This window comes from Rhipicephalus microplus, chromosome 3 (genome assembly GCF_043290135.1).
Source record: "Rhipicephalus microplus isolate Deutch F79 chromosome 3, USDA_Rmic, whole genome shotgun sequence".
NCBI lineage: Eukaryota > Metazoa > Arthropoda > Arachnida > Ixodida > Ixodidae > Rhipicephalus > Rhipicephalus microplus.
Genome location: NC_134702.1, coordinates 161229380 through 161247454, shown reverse-complemented (window position 1 = coordinate 161247454; position 18075 = coordinate 161229380). Strand labels below are relative to the sequence as shown.

Sequence of the window (18075 nt, the reverse complement as noted above, 5' to 3'; positions counted from 1 at the left end):
CACTGGTAGGTCGTTTGTGGCGCTGGCCATTCTCGCAGCTCGAGACGTATTGTTTCGTGAAATCTCGCATTCGGAGCCAGTAAAAAACGCTGCTGCACTCGATGCAGGGTGTGAATGAACCCAAGCTGTCCTGACATTGGATCATCGTGCATAGTACGGAGAACGTCGCATCGAAGACTTTGAGGTACAACGAGTAAATAACGTGCGCCGGTTGCTGAGTAATTCGTTTTGCACAACAGTCCATCACAAATGCGAAAGCGACCACTGCCTTTGAAATTCCGAGTGTCAACGAACAAAGGGCCTAAAGATAAATCACTCAATTTTTCTCGTTTGAAGATATTGGCGTCAGGAAACGTGTGAGAGACCGCAGCAAAACAGATGTCAAGGGTATCTGCGCTGTCCTCCGTCATGGTCATAGGTAGGCGAAAAAGGCAATCAGCGTCCGAATGACGTCGTCCACTTCTGCACAAAATGCTGAAGTCAAATTCTTGAAGGCGTAAAGCCCATCGAGCAAAGCGGCCAGAAGGCTCTCGGAGGGTAACAATCCAACATAATGAATGATGGTCTGTCACAATCGTGAATGAACGACCGTAGATGTAACATCGAAACTTCTGAATGGCGAATACAGCCGCTAAACATTCTTGCTTGGTCACCATATAATTCATTTCAGCCTTGCTTAAAGATCGACTCGTAAAAGCAACAACATGCTCTGCATTATCATGGCGCTGAACAAGCACACCTCCGATGCCAATTCCAATTGCATCACTGTGCACTTCTGTAGGAGCAGAAGGATCGAAATGACGAAGAATAGGCTCAGATGTTATTAGAAATTTCAGTTCAGAAAATGCAGCATCACAATCAGGTGTCCATTCGAATGGGCTGTCTTTTCGCAACAAGCTCGTCAGTGGGTGTACTACGTCTGCGAATCGGGGCACAAAGCGGCGAAAGTAGGAACATAGGCCCAAGAAGCTGCGAAGTTCCTTCAGTGTCTGGGGTGGTTTGAATGTGCCGACTGCTTTGATTTTGCGGGGATCCGGCCTGACACCATCTTTATCAACTAGGTGACCGAGGCCTAAAGCTTGTCGTTCACGAAACCGGCAGTTCAAAATCAAGCCAGCCTTTCCGACACAGTCTAAAACAAGACCTAAACGGACGTTGTGCTCTTCAAAAGTACGCCCAAAAATGACGACGTCATCCAGGTAGCATAAGCACACCTCCCATTCAGGACTACGAAGGACAGAGTCCATAAACCTTTCAAAAATGGCGGGGGCAATGCAAAGCCCATACGGCATCACATTGAATTGGTACAGTTCATCAGGCGACACGAATGCGGTCTTCTCCTTGTCTGAAGGGTGCATAGGTATCTGCCAATATCCTGATTGTAGGTCTTTTGAAGAAAAGTATGAAGCAGAGTGTAAGCAGTCAATAACGCCGTCAATCCTAGGCAGCGGATATACATTTTTTTAGTCACGGCGTTGAGTCTTCTGTAATCAACGCAGAACTGCCAGGCACCACCTTTCTTCTTAACCAAGATGACCGGTGCTGCCCATGGGCTACACGACTCTTCAATAACACCCTTCTTCAGCATTTCCTGAACCTGGTCAGCAATAACTTTTCGTTCTGATGACGACACTCGGTAAGGCTTTTGTCGGATCGAATGGGCAATGCTGGTGTCAATCCTGTGGTGAGCACGAGAACATGGTAAATCTAGTGGCTTGTCCTCTTGGCAAAAGTCGAACACAGAAGCATGTCGCCTCAACAGATGACGTAACGTCTGCTGCTCGCGTGACCGCAAAGTGGTTTTAATCATGTCTAGGATGTGCAACTCGTAAGAGCAACTGCGCTTGCCAGAGACTGTACCTTTCTCGCTTTCATCGTTGTTTACGACCGCTACAGAACCTTCAGTGGTATCATCGAAGACGCTAAGCTTCATTCCTCGAGGGAGCACAACCTGCATTGGCGAACAGTTCAGTGCCCACAGAAAGGTTGCTCTTTCATCAACAGATACCAAACAACGAGGCACGAGTATGCCTTTCTTAGCACATTGAACGATGGCAGGTTCAACGATGGCGTCAAAAGAAGTGGCAGATTCTGGGGCGAATACCACAACTGACCTCATTGACCATGGCGGCACTGTCAGCTCATCGGAAACAATCAGAACGTCCTTCGCGGCCTGCGGCGCCTCATTGACGAGGGCGGGAACAATGTCACCGCTGACGGGAAGTTGACCGCTTTTACAGTCGAAGAAAGCGCCACATCCTTGGAGAAAGTCAAGACCGAGAATCACATCGTGGGTACACCGTTGCAGCACAAGAAACTCTGTTGGGAACACCTTTTCTGCCAATGAGACACTGACGGCACAAACTCCGACAGGATGAAGTAGTTCTCCACCAACACCACGAAACCTTGTTGATTCGCCCCAAGAAAACATAACTTTGCGGCCAATGCGACTTTTGAAAGAAAGACTCATAATTGATATCGTAGCACCAGTGTCCACCAAAGAACTTGTACAAAACCATATATTTCCACACGTATCTTGTTCTTGGACTATATAACTGGCGGTGGCATCTGAGGCAAATCCTGTTGTGCGACCTCACCTCCATCAGTCGAGCTGGTTAGTTTCCCGGTGGCGGCGGTGATGACCGGCGTCGTCCCGGCGAAGGGGAACGATGCAGTCGGCCAGATGGAGGCGTCAAACTACGGTCAGAAGCGGGAGAACTGCCACGGTGATTTCCCCGCCGTGAGGTACTCCTGGAATAGGCGGGCCAATGACCGTTGTTGTGACCAGTGCCCGCTGGCGGAAACTCTGATGGGGAACGATATTGGGATGTCGGCTCTCTCTGTCGACGACAGAACCGAGCTACATGCCCATTGATACCGCAACGGTAGCACACGGGGGCTTGGCGGTATGCATTGTACTCCTGGAAGGCATTGCGCTGACGTGGTGGTGGTGCGGGTACATCTTCGTTCGGGTCGTAATGGGGTTGGCTGGCTGAGGGGGGTTACTGAAGCGGTCTTCGTACCTCGGCAGCGGGTAGTTATTGCGCTGTGACCTCGGTGTGAGAGTGGCCTGTAGTTGCAGTCATCGTTGCCTGCTGCGGCAATTGACACGGAAGGGCGAGAAGGAGGCGGCGCGGGTGCAGCTTCGTACGGCGTCGGGCGAGCGTGTCGAGTGAGGTCTTCTCGAACGATCTGGCGTATTGTCGACGCAATATCAGGCGGCGTGTATTTGTCAACACTTGCCACGGTGGTTATTTTCGGTAGGCGACCGAACTTGGGGGTGATACGTCGCATCTTCAGGGTCTCGAATGTGCGACAGTGGCTTATGACGTCGGTTACCGTAGCAAGGCTGTCTTTGCTGATGAGGAACTGATACACGTCTTCGGCAATGCCCTTGAACAGGTGGCCAACTTTGTCTTCCTCTGACATAGAAGGAATGACAATCTTGCAGAGCTTCAAGATTGCCTCGACATAGGTCGTGCACGTCTCTCCAGAGATCTGAGCTGTCTGCAGTAACGTTTGTTTCACGTGCTTCCTTTTAGCTACGGAGTCTCCGAAGCACGCTCTTATTTCGGAAACGAAGCGATCTCATGACGTGAGGGCATCTTCGTGGTTCTCGTACCACATGAGTGCTGTGTCCGTTAAGAAAAATACTACATTGGTCAGCTGGGTCGCCGCGCCCCACTGGTAGTATTTGCTCAACCGCTTGTAGTGTGTGAGCCAGGCATCCACGTCCTCGCCAGATTCGCCACCGAATGTGCGAGGCACTATCAGATCCTGACGCAACCAGGGACCAGCCGTACGCGAACCTGGTACTAGCGGTGCTGCTGGGAATGGAAGAAAATCTGAAGCTGCGGGGATCTGGTTTCCTTGTTCGCCGTAAGACATCTCAGCTGCCAGTGGTAACGGGGGCAGTCCAGAAAGGCAGCGGCTTCATCGTAGCTCAAGCGCTTGAAGCGTCGTGTTGCTTGGTTGATTACCCGGTGCCTCCAACACAAAACTGTTACGGTTGAAATGAAGGATGGATGGATTTATTTACAGGGTGAGGATAAAATTCGGCAGTCGCGGTAAAGATGGAGTCCTCAGGCCGCACCAGACAACGTCGCCTTTCTCTTCTACCTACCCGGCACTTACTGCAGCGCGGCTCATACCGTAGCAATATATATATATATATATATATATATATATATATATATATATATATATATATATATATATATATATATATATATATATATATATATATATATATATATATATATATATATATATATTCGGTCGTGTTATAGGTCATCAAATGAAGCGGACGAGCAAACAAAAAACACTTTATTGCCAACGTTACAGCCGGGAACCTGCCTTCGTCAGGGCATGCATGCATTTGACAGTAATACGCACTTCTTAAGGACATGACATAGGGGCCCCCTATTGTGAATAATCACTCTTAACATATTTTCATAATTGTACATGTTAACAAACAGATATTCAGAGATGCGCAGCATTTAGTATGGTGATAGTATAGATAGCAGAGCAGGAGTGCGCAATAGAGTATACGGGAAGGCAAGGTGACGTGACAACATAACCTACAAATATTATGTAGGACACTTATCATTTGGGAACGTTTGGGAACAAATAAAACAATGAAAAAAGCTATACAGTGCCAAGGCACGTTTGTTTTTATTGAAGTATGCACGAGCATATCTTCATTGATGTCACATTGTGGCAACAATGTGTGCATGCGTTCGGGACAACTACCTAACTGCTGTGGCCGATATTACCGAAATGTAATCACAGCAGTGAAGGAACGTGTATTTCAAAAGTACACACGCTAAACATTGTAAGACGAGTGTACCATACAGTCAAGCACTTCGCTTCAAAAGACTGTGCTTTGATGATTAAGACATTGTCGATTCCACCGATAAGGATGTTAGAACCAATGTATTAAAAATAAGAAGAAGGAAAATTAGGTGAAAAAAACTTGCCGTGAGCAGGAATCGAATTTAAAGCCTTGGAATTACGCGCTCGATGCTCTACTACTGAGCTATCACGGCGGCTACTTACCCAGCCACTTTATTGGGTTTATACCTGAATTTTAACGTGAGAGTGTAGTCATAGTGGCGAGTGTGGAACACTCTTTTTAAGAGTTTGTGTGTCGTCACGTAGCACGTGAACTTATTACGAGCTGGCAGCAGACCAATAGTCCCTCGTATGCAACCTAGCGGCACCAAGTCTGTGAGTACAAGACCCTCGTTAATGAATAATAGTTTGAAGTGTATCCTAAGGGCTCGTTTTTCCATGCTTTGGCACAATAATGATGAGATCTAACAGACAATAATGCCAAGGAATGTATAGGGGAAGTTATTGGGACCAATGTAATGTAAACAGGCACACCATTCCAACAAGTACACGGCTTTATTAGTGTCACAGTCAAATATATCATGAATCTTTAATTAAAATACGAAGACGTGCTCGGGAAGTTTTGCGTGGTTTGCATGTGCACACATACTTTGCACTGCGGTTTGTTCTAAGCGGCGCAGCCACACTCTTTACGGGCACCAATCTTAGATGACGTTAACATGTCGTGAAGGTTTTTTGGCCATTGGTAAATAACACGAGGTGGCCCAGAAAAGATTTCTTTTAAAATTATTACTTTGTGTCAAGATGTTGTGGTGCCGTTTCAATATAGCGAGACCTTCGGAGCTGACGATGAAAATGTTAGAACAAGATTAGTTTGATTAGAGCTATCGTTCCCGTCACTTCCTTTCAGAATCTCGGTGCAGTTCAATTAGTCGGCTTGAGTTATGGCATCGTTTATTAGTTTTTTGGGTACTTTCTTTTTACTAGAGAACATTTCAGCCTAGTACAACTTCCAATGTAATCTGTACGGTCAGAGCACAATCGTTTAAAACGGTGAGCCTGGCTATAGGATATTCCTGTTTCGCAATGCCGGGGGTGGCCGCTCTAAGAATGTAGCAGGTGATGCCAGTCAGTGGGCTGGCAGAACATCTTTGTGGCAAGTTTCCTTTAAAATAGTAACTATGACATCGAGAAAGTTTTCAGAAGTGCACGAAAATTGCTGCGAGAACTTAATAGACGAATGGAAAGAATTAAACTTTTGAATGAAACCAAGCAGACTTGCTTCGTCATGCGTCCATACAAGAAAAATATCATGAATGAAGCGCCTATAATAATGAGGTTGAATGGTTTTACCGAAATATTCGCCTTCCAGAATGCCCATCAAAATGTTGGCGTAGTTAGGGCCTACTTTCGTACCCATTGAGGTGCCGTTAACTTGTACGCAGTTAATGTTGTTAAACTCAAAATTGTTTAATGCAAGGATCAGTTTCAAAAAAGCACCAAGCGCTACTTTCTCACTAGGTTTATCAAAAGGGGAACTTTCATAGGGTTTTATTACTGCAGAAATATTACCTTTATGTGATATGTTGGTGTATAGTGATGTCACGTCCAGCGTTACTAACATTGTACCAGGTGGAACGTGAAGATCTACAATTTCTTGAAGGAAATGATTGGTGTCTTTGATGAATGACGGAAATGTGGCTGGAATCTTGTTTACGAGGGAGTCAACGTAGCGACATAAATTGTCGGTGACAGTGCCGATTCCAGAAATGCTGGGGCAACCGGATTGTTATGCTTGTGAATTCTAGGAAGCATGTAAAATCTTCCCGTTACGGGACTGAGTGGTACCAAAGAGCGGACTGTCTTTTCGCCCAATTTAACATGTTATAGTAGAGATGTAAGTTCTTCCTTAAGATTCGATTTAAATTCGCTGGTAGGATCGGAGGGTAAAGCTTTGTAAAAGGTGTGGTCTGAAAGTTGCCTTTCGGCATCATTTATATAATCAACCGTGTTGAGAATCACAATAGCCCCCTTCCCTTTATCGGCTGGTTTAATGACGATGTCACAATTTGTCGACAATTCTTTGAGAGCAACTTTGTCTTTTTAGACAAAACGTGGCGGTAAGGCATCGTTTTCTTATAGGCAGCCAAAACGTCCAGTTGTACAGCGTTTATGTACATGTCTAGGCAAATGTCATGGTGTGAAGGAGGTGTACATTGTTTGTATGTCGGTAGTGCAGGTCGGGTTTTGTTCAGGCTTCAGCGGTCATGATAGTATTCTCTGAGGCGCAAATTATGAGAAAATTGTGTAGATCCTTCAGAAGTTGAAACTCATTGAAGCCACCTGAAGGGAGGCAAAAGTTGAGGCCCCTTGACAGAGCGCCCACTTGTTCGTTCGATAGAACTATTTTCGAAAAGTTTACAACGTTGCTATCGATTTGAGAAGACTGATCTATCATACCAATAAAATGTATTGAAGCGCGTTTGGTCGCCTCAAATTCGCGCTTGTGCGTACTTAAACCATCACCTAGAAACTTCTTGTGTTTAGTTGTGTTTAACGTGTAAGCTTACGTTCTTCATGGGCAATGATACGTTCATACTCATGCTGTCCTAGCTTATTTAACAGGCGAGCTTTTCTATGCCTAATGTTTTGCTTGCAAGACTAATAAAGGTTAATAATAATGTGTATGAGATCTAAAGACGCTTTACTTAACACTTCTTGCCATTTTGCTTTGTTAGAGGCCGAAAGTTCGAAAAGAGTTGGTTTGAATCTTATTCGTTAACCTTTCGGGACTACCGTAGCATTCAAGTAGCTCGTAAGTGAGGATACGTGTAGCTCAGAACGAACTTTGCAATTTTCATAGCTTTTGAGAACTCTCGCGAAGGAAGACTTGATACAGTGCTTTTAAACGCAGGCGCCTGCCGTCAGTCGGTCGCACTCCCTCGACTGGCGTTTCGGCGGGTAGGGTAGCGATGAGGCACGGTGGCGGGAGCCTCAGTTCGGTTTCGCCGGGTTGTGTCTTGACTTGAAGAAGTGGAGTTGTGTGTAGCACCCAAACGGGATGTCTGTTTGCGTCTACCGGGAGATGTCTGTGTGGAGCGTTGTGGGGGTTCACACGGTGGGCAGTCGTGCTATGATAAAGTAGTTCCTTGAAAACGTTTGCAGCAGAGCTCGCGAATGTTGCTGGCGATGATGGCAACACCTTCTAAGCACAGATAAAGACACTCAGCTTCCAACACACATGTCAGCAGCAGCCAGTGGAGACCATAATCGACGAAAAAAGCTTTCCTGGAGCGCCTGCTGTAGCTGCATAGCAGTCGATTGAAGTTCATGGCAGTCATATTACACCAGTAAACAAAAGCAAGGTTTCGGTTCCTATTACGATGGTTAAGACAGCGTGGAAGAACGAGTGTAGCGTAAATCCTTGAAATGTGAGGCTTGGAGTTCATGACGAGCGCCAGCAAGGATCGGTATCTTCCGAATGCTACAGAAGCACTTGTTGAAGCGATGTCGTTCTTACCAACGTGGAGAACGAGGGCGGTCGCGGTTTCTGGCACAAGGTCAACTAAAGACCGCACGCCGGAGTTGTGCGCACCCACTTGAGAGATGAAGTGGGAGTCCCTCTTGAACATGGGTCGAATTGCTGGCGGACGTACTGGACTAAGAATCAGCAATGGTGACCGTAGAAATTTCTTCTTGGGGATAGTTTAAAATGATGTACTCTGACGTTTTCGTGACAAGAGCCGTTGTGGGTAAGTAGAAGGACTATAATGACTATCACGCGGGCTCTGATAGTGTAGAAAGAAGCGTAATTCACCCAAAACGACCGTTTTAGCACGGTTTAGTTTCACGTTTCGGACGGGGGACCGGCCTTCGCTGGGAATACAGAGCATAGAAATCACGTACTTATATATGTCAATGATCGAGGCCCCCCAAGAACACGTTCCTTTATATATATATATATATATATATATATATATATATATATTCATATATATAGATATATATATAAATATATATATATTCATATATATAGATATATATATAAATATATATATATATATAAGTATGTATAAATATATATATATATATATATATTAGTGCCAGAATGTGCTGCTGTACTCGGACTATTCATTGAGTGGTTCAGCCAAATAAATAAACAGTTTGATCCTTTGGTTGGATCTGGTAAGAACTGTTTAGCATAAACGTGTCTTCGATGCGTCACCTTTTCGGGGAGCAATCAGGAGACAAAGGAAATCATTTGCCATATAAAGACTGTAAAGTTCGGTGCGATGGTGGCTTCCTAGCATAGAGCCCAACAAGGGAACGCTAAAAGGTTGAATAACAAACTCTTAGTGTCACCAAGTATGCATCACCGCTCTAATATATTGTAACTGCCCTAGGTTGAGCAACACTAGAAGTAATGAAAAAGTAGAAGTAATTGACAAAAGTAGAAGTCAGAAAAGAGTAAAATACAGAGAAAAACAAAATTGTAGGGAGAGAGAAAGAGAAAAGAAAAGGTAACTGACGGTTCCCCTGGGTGGGTCGCCCCAGGGGCACTGTTTACTTGAAGCCCGGGGCCAAAGAGGTGCGTTGCTTCAGCCGGAGGACCCTAAAAATGCCCTCACGCGGCGTTGGCTCAACCCCCAGGGTCCCCCTTTCTCTAAACACGTCGAAGCCACGCACGGCGACACGTAAGCGGAGGTCGAAAACCCCCTCGTTGGCTCGGGTCCATGGCGAGGCCAATCACCAAACACTTGCTTGTGAATACGTATGTTCAGTGGTAGTGAGCCGCCAGTTTTCTGCGGGCTTCCTTATCAGATCAAACCTTTTTTCGTGTAACATTGTGTAGCCACTGCTTTTAGCGCATATTTTAGCATATACAATGAGGTATTATTAAAATCGGAGAACCATTTTCGCACTCGTTGCTCCAGTCATAGCACGGTGCAGCGCTCACACCACATAAATCAAAGCGCGCACCACTATTAGTACGTGGTGCCCCGGCTAGAAACCAAGAGCACAAAAAACATCAACAACCCACAGACAAAGAAAAATTCCAGCTGTGTGTTTTTGAGAGCACCCTGAAAGGAGACTAACGGTTGCCTCTGAAAAGCGTAGAGGAGGGGCGAAGAGGCAATAATGGAGACTATGTGTCATAGTGGCGGTTAGTACAAAGATTAGCGGTATTTTACCACAATTTACCTACAGCTAGAGAGAGCTGAACTGAGATGATTTTTACCTTCAATACTTCTTAGATAATGCACAAAGGGCCAATATATTCCTCCTTGTTTCTTCACTAAATGTTTCAGACAACCCTCCCGATGCCTTGGATAGTGATGGACCCACAGTCAGAAGTGATGATCTTGACGTTGAAGCGCCACACGGTTCTGTATTCGGAATCTCCGAAAGGTCTGAAAGTTACGAGAGCCTCAGAAATGCTGAAAGTGCCGAAATCCTGCAATGGGACGGTCAAACAAGTAAGTATTCAAGTAACACTGAGAACATGATTTCAGGTTCTCATTTGATTAAATGTATGTGCGCATCCACTACGATTGTTAGCAGCGAAGTCTCACAGGTGTTCGCACCTCTGTTGAGACGCCAAGTCTTTAGCACTGCCTCGAGTGGCATCAGTGATCAAGACGGCATTCTGCACACAATGTTCACTCAAAATGTTTGAACAAAATATCAGAGGTGGTTTAGAGCCTCTTAGGGGACACGGTGTCACGTGGCAGAAGATCCTGATTGCACAATGTGAAGTGTGAAAGGAGTTGGCAGCTTAACGCTTCGTACACGTTCGTGTGGTTGAAATTCCTCTGTGCACTCCTCTGTGCTTGCGGCCATTCAATGCAGACTTATAATATGGGGAAGTGCTGTGAACGCACGTCAGACATTTTTCTCGTCCTCCCTGCCATCAGCTTGCCGGAATGCCTTCAGAAAGTGCCCGTGTGGTGAAAGGCGATTGTAGCCACCACCACTGTCCTTTGGCATCGCGTAAAGCCGGCGGCAGTATTCGAGCTATCCCGTACGCTTCTTAGGCTGCCGCAGCAATATCATAGCTTTCTATTTCGTCTAGAAAGTCAGCCTGTACACGTGGGTGGCTCGGCCTGTGGTCCGAGATGTGGCTCACGTACTCTTTGTAGCTCCACGGCCAGACTGCTCACGTGGTCTATGCCCATGTTGCATAACTCAGCGACACGCTGAAATATGTTCAATGGATGTGCCTGCAGCAGTTTCGCCAGCTGGAGAGATGAATTCTTCTTGTCGCCGGTGGGCAAGATCGTCCTTGAACAGAGCTGATTTTCGTCTGCCTGTGCCCTGTGGAGGAAAAACGCCACACAAAAAACATGCACAAAAAAGGTCCTGTAGTCGACAGCTCGGCAACTAAACAGAAGTCCTGGCCCACGTCCACTATGCCATTCCCACGGCCAATGCAAAAACCACGATGGGTGCCAACGGTGAGTATCGGGCTTGCTGCGTCTTGCCTGTGGGCAAAGCAAGCACGCCGGAGGCTTCATGTGGAAACATATATCAACACCTAATTACTCCACCAGGTAAACGGCACGGCCGGCTCAGGGGCGAGACATCTATGCAGCGATCATTATTCTGTGAAGCAGCATTCAGGCAGTGTGGGTGAAAGTTTCAAGTCTTCGTGGCAGCCAAGGCGTCTCTCACCCGGCCATCACGCAGGCCCTTTTGAGGAGCGCCAATGGGCCACGCCCGCCCCTTCTGCGCAACGCGTGGTGCTATCGCATGATAACCGGTACGCGTGGTTCCCGCAGGGTTGAGCCAATGCCGGGTGATTAGACCTTTAAAGGACTCGGTCGAGGCAGCACACCCCCTCGCACAACTTCGTCCCATGCCGAAGTGGTGCGAGGGGGTCAGCACCACTACGGCCTTCGACGGTGCCCTGGACACGCCTAGAGTACCAAGGCACAGATAACATAGAAACCGAAGTAATCATAAGTTTTAAATCATTAGGAGTGTATTTTTCAATATACATGACATGGTATGATCACGTGAATCCTAATATATTACTAAACTATCTCAGATGATTGGTGTTATGCGCCACCATTGCTACTATTTTCTTGTTTCTGCAAACATGCTCATATATAACTCGTTTCCTTCTTTATTGAATTAGGTCTTTTCGTTATGGTTCGTCACGACAAATGCAAACGTTGGCAACCTTACTATTTTGCAAAAGGAAGCTCTGCGTCTTGCCGTTAAAGTACCACATCGCTTCCACATAGCAGAATCGTTTAAAAATAGCTTCACCATTCAGGTTGAATCAATATATGATTACAAACTAAGTCGTTTATATAAATTCGCTTTATTTAAAAATACAGATATGACTGCTACAATAGCTAGGCTGAAGAAAAATTGTCCGGCTTATATTGCACGTCATCCTGGAGTGTGGTATATATCAAAATGTACAACAAAATACGAAAATCAAATGTCAAAGTTTCAGCTGCCTTGACTTCTAAACTGCCTTCTCAGGAAAAATAACAATAACATATCTAGAATACCACTAAAACAGTTGCAAATAATGTTTGCATAATGAGGAGATCTGGTGACCCCATGTTTCATTTCTGTATTGTAATCTTTCATTATTTATTTTTTGATGCACATTGCGAAACAATTTTATTTTGTTTGTCTTTAGCAGCACGTCTTCTCGGCTACCTTGTGTACTGGTGGGCCAGAGCTACCCAAGCTGTTTTCACAGCTCTCACCTGCCCTCCTCGCAACATGTCTTTGTTCCGGAGTAAAATTTCAATTTCATTGTCAATTTCAATTTCAAACACCGCCATCCCCTTTACGGGGAGCAGCCTCAGATGCCCTTACACTCTGCCCCACCGAAGGCCCTTGTGAGCCCTGTATCATATCGCGCCTCACTCGTGCGCTACGCACGATAAACTCAAGGGGCTTCGCCCGATCTTGATGCTATCGCGTGTTGATCAAAGGGGCGTTGCCCAGAGTGTATTTAAATGTGACGGACTGAATAAACGGGGCAGCACTAGCTGCCTGACGCACGCACCTGCTGTCACGCTGATCCCTGGTCCTATACATGGTCTCAGAAGCATCTAGGCCGTAACCCCAGCCGCCCACCCGAGGATTGCCAGCATAGGATTAGTGAAGCCTCCAGAGCCGCTGTGGTTGGAAGGTGATATAGGCAAGCGATGGGTACTTTTCAAGCAACGCTTCGAGCTCTTTTTGACAGCGACAGAGCCTACAAAAGCACGACGTGCTTCTACGAAAACTGCGCTGCTGTTGAGCATCGCTAGAGAAGAAGCCATAGAGGTGTACAACACCTTCAGTTTCACTGAAGACCAGGACAAGAATGACTACGACGTGGTAATCAAAAAGTTCAACGACTATTGTGCGTCTCAAGTCAATGAGGTACATCAGCGTTATCTGTTCCGTACTCGAAAGCAAGAACCAGGTGAGCCTTTTGAACATTTTTTACGAGACTTGAAAACGAAGGCAGGAGCGTGCAATTTCGGAGAGCAGATTCAATGATAAGAGACCAAATTGTTTTTTGGTACAAACGAAGCTAAGACTCGAGAGAAGCTTTTGTCCGACAAGTTAACCTTACAAAAGGCCGAAGAAGTATGCAAGACAGCTGAGATAGCGGCAGCAAACCAAGAAATCTGGACGCGAGAGCAGAAACCAGTAGATACCGTGCACAAGACAAGTGGCAGTTCACAGGCTAAGCAGAAGAAGAGCGGTAAATGCCGAAAGTGTGGTCGGGCGCACGCATCGCACAAATGCCCAGCGTATGGACAGACATGCCGCGCATGTCATAAGAAAATTGACTTTGCCGTATGCTGCAAAACAAAGCCGCAAGTAGGTGAACTGCAAGGAAGCGATGATGATTTTGAAATTCTTGCGATTGGTAGTAAGAGCAGTCGATCATACTGAATAGTCGCGGCAAAAGTGGAAGGAAAGCTTATTGCTTTCAAAGTGAACACAGGGTCTCAGGCTAATTTGCTCCCAGCTGCGTTGTACGCAAGCATGAACCCCAAGCCACTGTTAAAGTCCAGCAGTGCCGTCTTACGCTTCTACGGTGGAAACGAGATCAAACGTATGGTTATCGTGAGGCAAGAAGTGACATTGAATGACCGTACTTCCGTTCAGGACTTCTTCGTTGCCCACAAGGGAATCAAGCGATTCTCGGTCTGCAGGCATGCGAGACGCTCGGAATAATCGCGCGACAGGTGGACACCGTTTCGCGAACCAGTTCCGAAGCAGTAGTGAAAGACTTTTGCCATCTTTTTTTCTGGCACAAGTTGTCTCCAACGCTACTACCGCATGGTCCTACGCGAAGGAGCGCTCCCAGTCGTCCAGACAGCCCACCGAGTACCACTGGCCTTGAGGGAGACGCTTCGAAAGGAGCTGGATCGCATGGAGCGGGAAGGCATAATTGTCAAGGTCACGGAACCTACAGAATGGGTGAGCCCTCTCGTCATAGTGCGCAAGAAGGACGGGAAACTGCGCGTTTGATTGGATCCGCGTAAAATTAACCAGGCCATAAAGCGGGAACACTTCGAAATGCCAAAGAGAGAAAATATCGAATCGGAGCTCGCAGGGGCTAAGGTGTTCACGCGACTAGACGCCAATTCAGGATTCTACCAAATTCCACTGCATGACAAAACGTTGAAAATCTGCACTGTCGCGACGTCTTTCGGTCGTTACCGTTTTTTGCGATTGCCTTTTGGCATATCAACAGCCTCTGAGGTCTTTCAAAAAGCCCTTATCGACATCTTTGAGGCTTGGCCTGGAACTAAAGTCTATGTCAATGGCATACTTATCTGGGGATCATCAAGGCAAGAGCATGACCAACGACTGAGGCAGGTGCTGAAGGCGGCAGAAAAAGCAGGAATAACGTTTAACCCAGCTAAATGCATCGTTGGCGTCAATCGGATAAGCTTCCTAGGCGATGTAATTTCTGCGGAAAGCATCAGGCCGAATCCTTTACTCATTGAGGCAATGCTGCAAATTCCTGAGCCACGCGACAAGCAAGCAGCACAATGAATGCTAGGCATTGTGAACTACTTCGGCAAATTTATTCCCACATTAGCTGAGAGGACGGAGCTAATACGGGATAAGAACGCTGTCCGAAGCAGAAACACGCTATTCCCAAATAGAAAAAGAAGCTCTTGCCATTGCATACGGTTGCGAGAAGTTCAACCATTTTGTGTACGGCCGAACGTTCATCATTGAAACGGACCACCACCCTTTGATTGCCATATCAAAGAACGCGATCGGCGACATGCCACCCAGATTGCAACGTTTTTTCATGCGATTGCTTAGATATAACTTTGAACTGCATTTAGTTCCAGGGAAGCAGCTCATGCTCGGAGATATGCTGTTCAGAGCACCCAGCAGTGAAGGCAGGGATGACGTCAGCACGGATGATGCAGAAGTGCATGTCGTAAGTACGGCATCCTCATTTATCAGCGAGGGAACGTGGAAGCGTCTGGCCGAGGAAACTGCCAAAGACGGCTATCTGAAAGTAGTGCTGAAGAAGTTGACCACGGGTGAATCAATAGAGGGCTCGCTGAAGCCTTTTCAACCCGAGCTCTCTTCCATTAAAGGAGTCTTGTTTAAGGGGCTCAAGGTCGTAATTCCGATCAGCATGAAAAGTGAGACGTTGCATAGGATCCATGAAGGGCACTTGGGAATCGCCAAATGTAAAGCTAGGGCTCGTCGTCTCGTTTTCTGGCCTGGCATGAACTCTGAAATTAAAGCATTCGCCGAGAGGTGTGCAACATGTAAAAAATACGCGTACAGCCAGCCGAAGCGACCACTTCTGATGCGGTCCGTGATGTGGTCCGTGGTATCGCGTAGGCATAGACCTCTTTTGCTATGGCGGGAAGTCCTACCTGTGTGTCTACGACGCATTATCAAACTTCCCGGAAGTCAAATCCCTCCGAGGCACTACTGAGAGGACCGTCGTCAACGCCACTAGTGCTATTTTTGCACGTTATGGCATACCTATGGAGGTGCTATCAGACAATGGCCCTCAATTTTCGAGCAGTGAATTCGCTTAATTTGCGCGCACTTACAACTTCAAGCACATAACCTCAAGTCCAGGGTTCCCGCGTTCTAATGGACTATCTGAAAAGAGGGTGCAGGCAGTGAAGAGACTTCTTAAAAAGGCTACCGAGGCTAAACAGGATTTTTGGTTGGCTCTTTTGGCCTACAGGACCTCTCCTTTGGAATGTGGACTGACACCTGCAGAGATCCTCCAGGGCCGCCGGCTGGGGACGCAGCTACCCGACTACCAGTGTGGCCCTTCCCACTGAGACGTCAAGCATTGTCAGTCTCAACCGTCCACACAGCCACCTCCAGCTATCGTGTTTTCCGCATATGTAAATAACTGCACAGTTTCTTTGTTTTCCTAAGGAAAAAAGGATGTTTCGTATCATGCCTCACTCTTGCGCTACGCACAATAAGCTCAAGGGGCTTCGCCCGATTTTGATGCTATCGCGTGTTGATCAAAGGGGCGTTGCCCAGAGTGTATTATAAATGTGACGGACGGAATAAATGGGGCAGCACTAGTTGCATGACGCACGCACCTGCTGTCACGCTAATCCCTGGTCCCATACAAGACCAGGAAGCAGCCAGGACAACACAGTAGCTGAATAGGTCCCATCGACCACTCGCTGATGGGGCCAAAGGCTCCTTCCGTTTACACCGTGGGGAATCTGAACCCACGTACACGAGCGTCTCACCCGCCACTCCAGAGGCGATGAACACCGCCGATTCACCGGCACATAAAGCGGGCGCTGAAGGATCAATGAGAGTTTTTCGACTACTTCAAAGGTGACAAAACGCTAATAACAGGGCCTCCTAAAGGCTCTCAAAAATGTCACTTTTCTTTTTTCAGACACCAGTTACTCCCATTTCGTACACAAAGTGCTTCTTCACTCTCAATATGGAGAGAAAAAATATGTAATGCAACTTCAGAGGACTGCTTCGAAGCCTCGACCATGTCCGAGAACTTCTGCACAAACATTCTTCATAAGTGCTGTGTGCCGAGGAAAGACACCTAAAATTCAAGAATCACAGCGTTTTCTAAATATGCACTAAAGGAAACTCAAGCGCTAGTGTCTATGGGAGCTGCAAGGCATAGCGCTTCAGCGAGCATGAGAATTATGTGTATCACACGCATTTGCCTAGTCTTCGTATTTTACGTTCGTTCTGGCTGCGCGTGGCATGAAGCTGCTTTGTCACGAAACAACAATCGCAAATGTTCGGCAGTTAGGCTTGACCACCCTAATATTACATGTTTACAACTTCAAATCGGGTCACGAAGTAGAAAAACCGTTTCTTCTTTTTTTTGAAACAAAACCAAAACACAGCAAATAATAGAAGTCAAAGTGCGTTCGCCGTCCGCAAGCAAGAACACTAGGCAAATCTTTGTCATACCCATAATTCTCATGGTCGCTGAACGAGCGCAGCGCCAGATTGCTCCCCCCCCCCCCTTATGCTAAATAATTTCAGGAAACATTATGCTAAGAATACCATGTTTCAGAGGTGAAGCTCTTTATGGGATGGCTTGTGCGTCCCGTTGTCGTATGTAACCACCGGTGGCACATACCTGAGAGAGCAGTCCTTAAAATGTCTGCTGGATGGTGGTACTTGTATATAATGAACACATGATAAAAAGATGTGAGATAGAGGTGCTTGGAGTGTTAACTACATAGACCAGCGGACGGACAGATGGGTGGACATACCCGAGAGAGTGGTCCTGAGAATGCCCACTGGATGACGGTACCTTATATGATGAATACATGATGAAAAGATGTGACATTGCGGTACTTGGAGTGTTCACTAGATAGACCGAGGGACTCATGGACAGACAGATGGACGGACGGACTGATGGATGCACAGACGGCCAGGCAGACAGAGGGGTGGATGAACGGATGGGCCGCCAGACAGAAGAACGGCTGCACAAACTGACGCACGGGCGGACGAACAGACAGACAGACGAACGAACAAACGGACGTACGGACGTAGTGACGAATGCATGGACGGACGGAAGCAAGAATGAATGGACGGACGAACGCTTTGACCCATCAATCATCATTCACTCCATGAATATGTTGTGACTTTTTGTGCGTTTAGCGGTATATTCCTAATCGACAGAGATGGTGCTCTGGAATCATTTGTTACTGTAGCCATAATTGTTAATCAAGGAGTAGCATGTACACTCCTGCC

The 18075-nt window shown here is 46.7% G+C and overlaps 1 protein-coding gene across 2 annotated transcripts in view; it reads left to right on the top strand.

The window, feature by feature from the left end:
• The window catches only part of LOC119170425 (uncharacterized), a 114442-nt gene that overhangs the window by 42457 nt on the left and 53910 nt on the right, over positions 1-18075 (top strand). For both annotated transcript variants that reach the window (XR_005109693.2, XM_075890393.1), the window contains exon 3: positions 10164-10331. Coding sequence is in view for 1 of the 2 variants with exons in the window: in XM_075890393.1 (XP_075746508.1) it covers positions 10164-10331 (168 nt within the window). In the remaining variant the exon portion in view is untranslated. The remainder of the gene's footprint in view (positions 1-10163; positions 10332-18075) is intronic.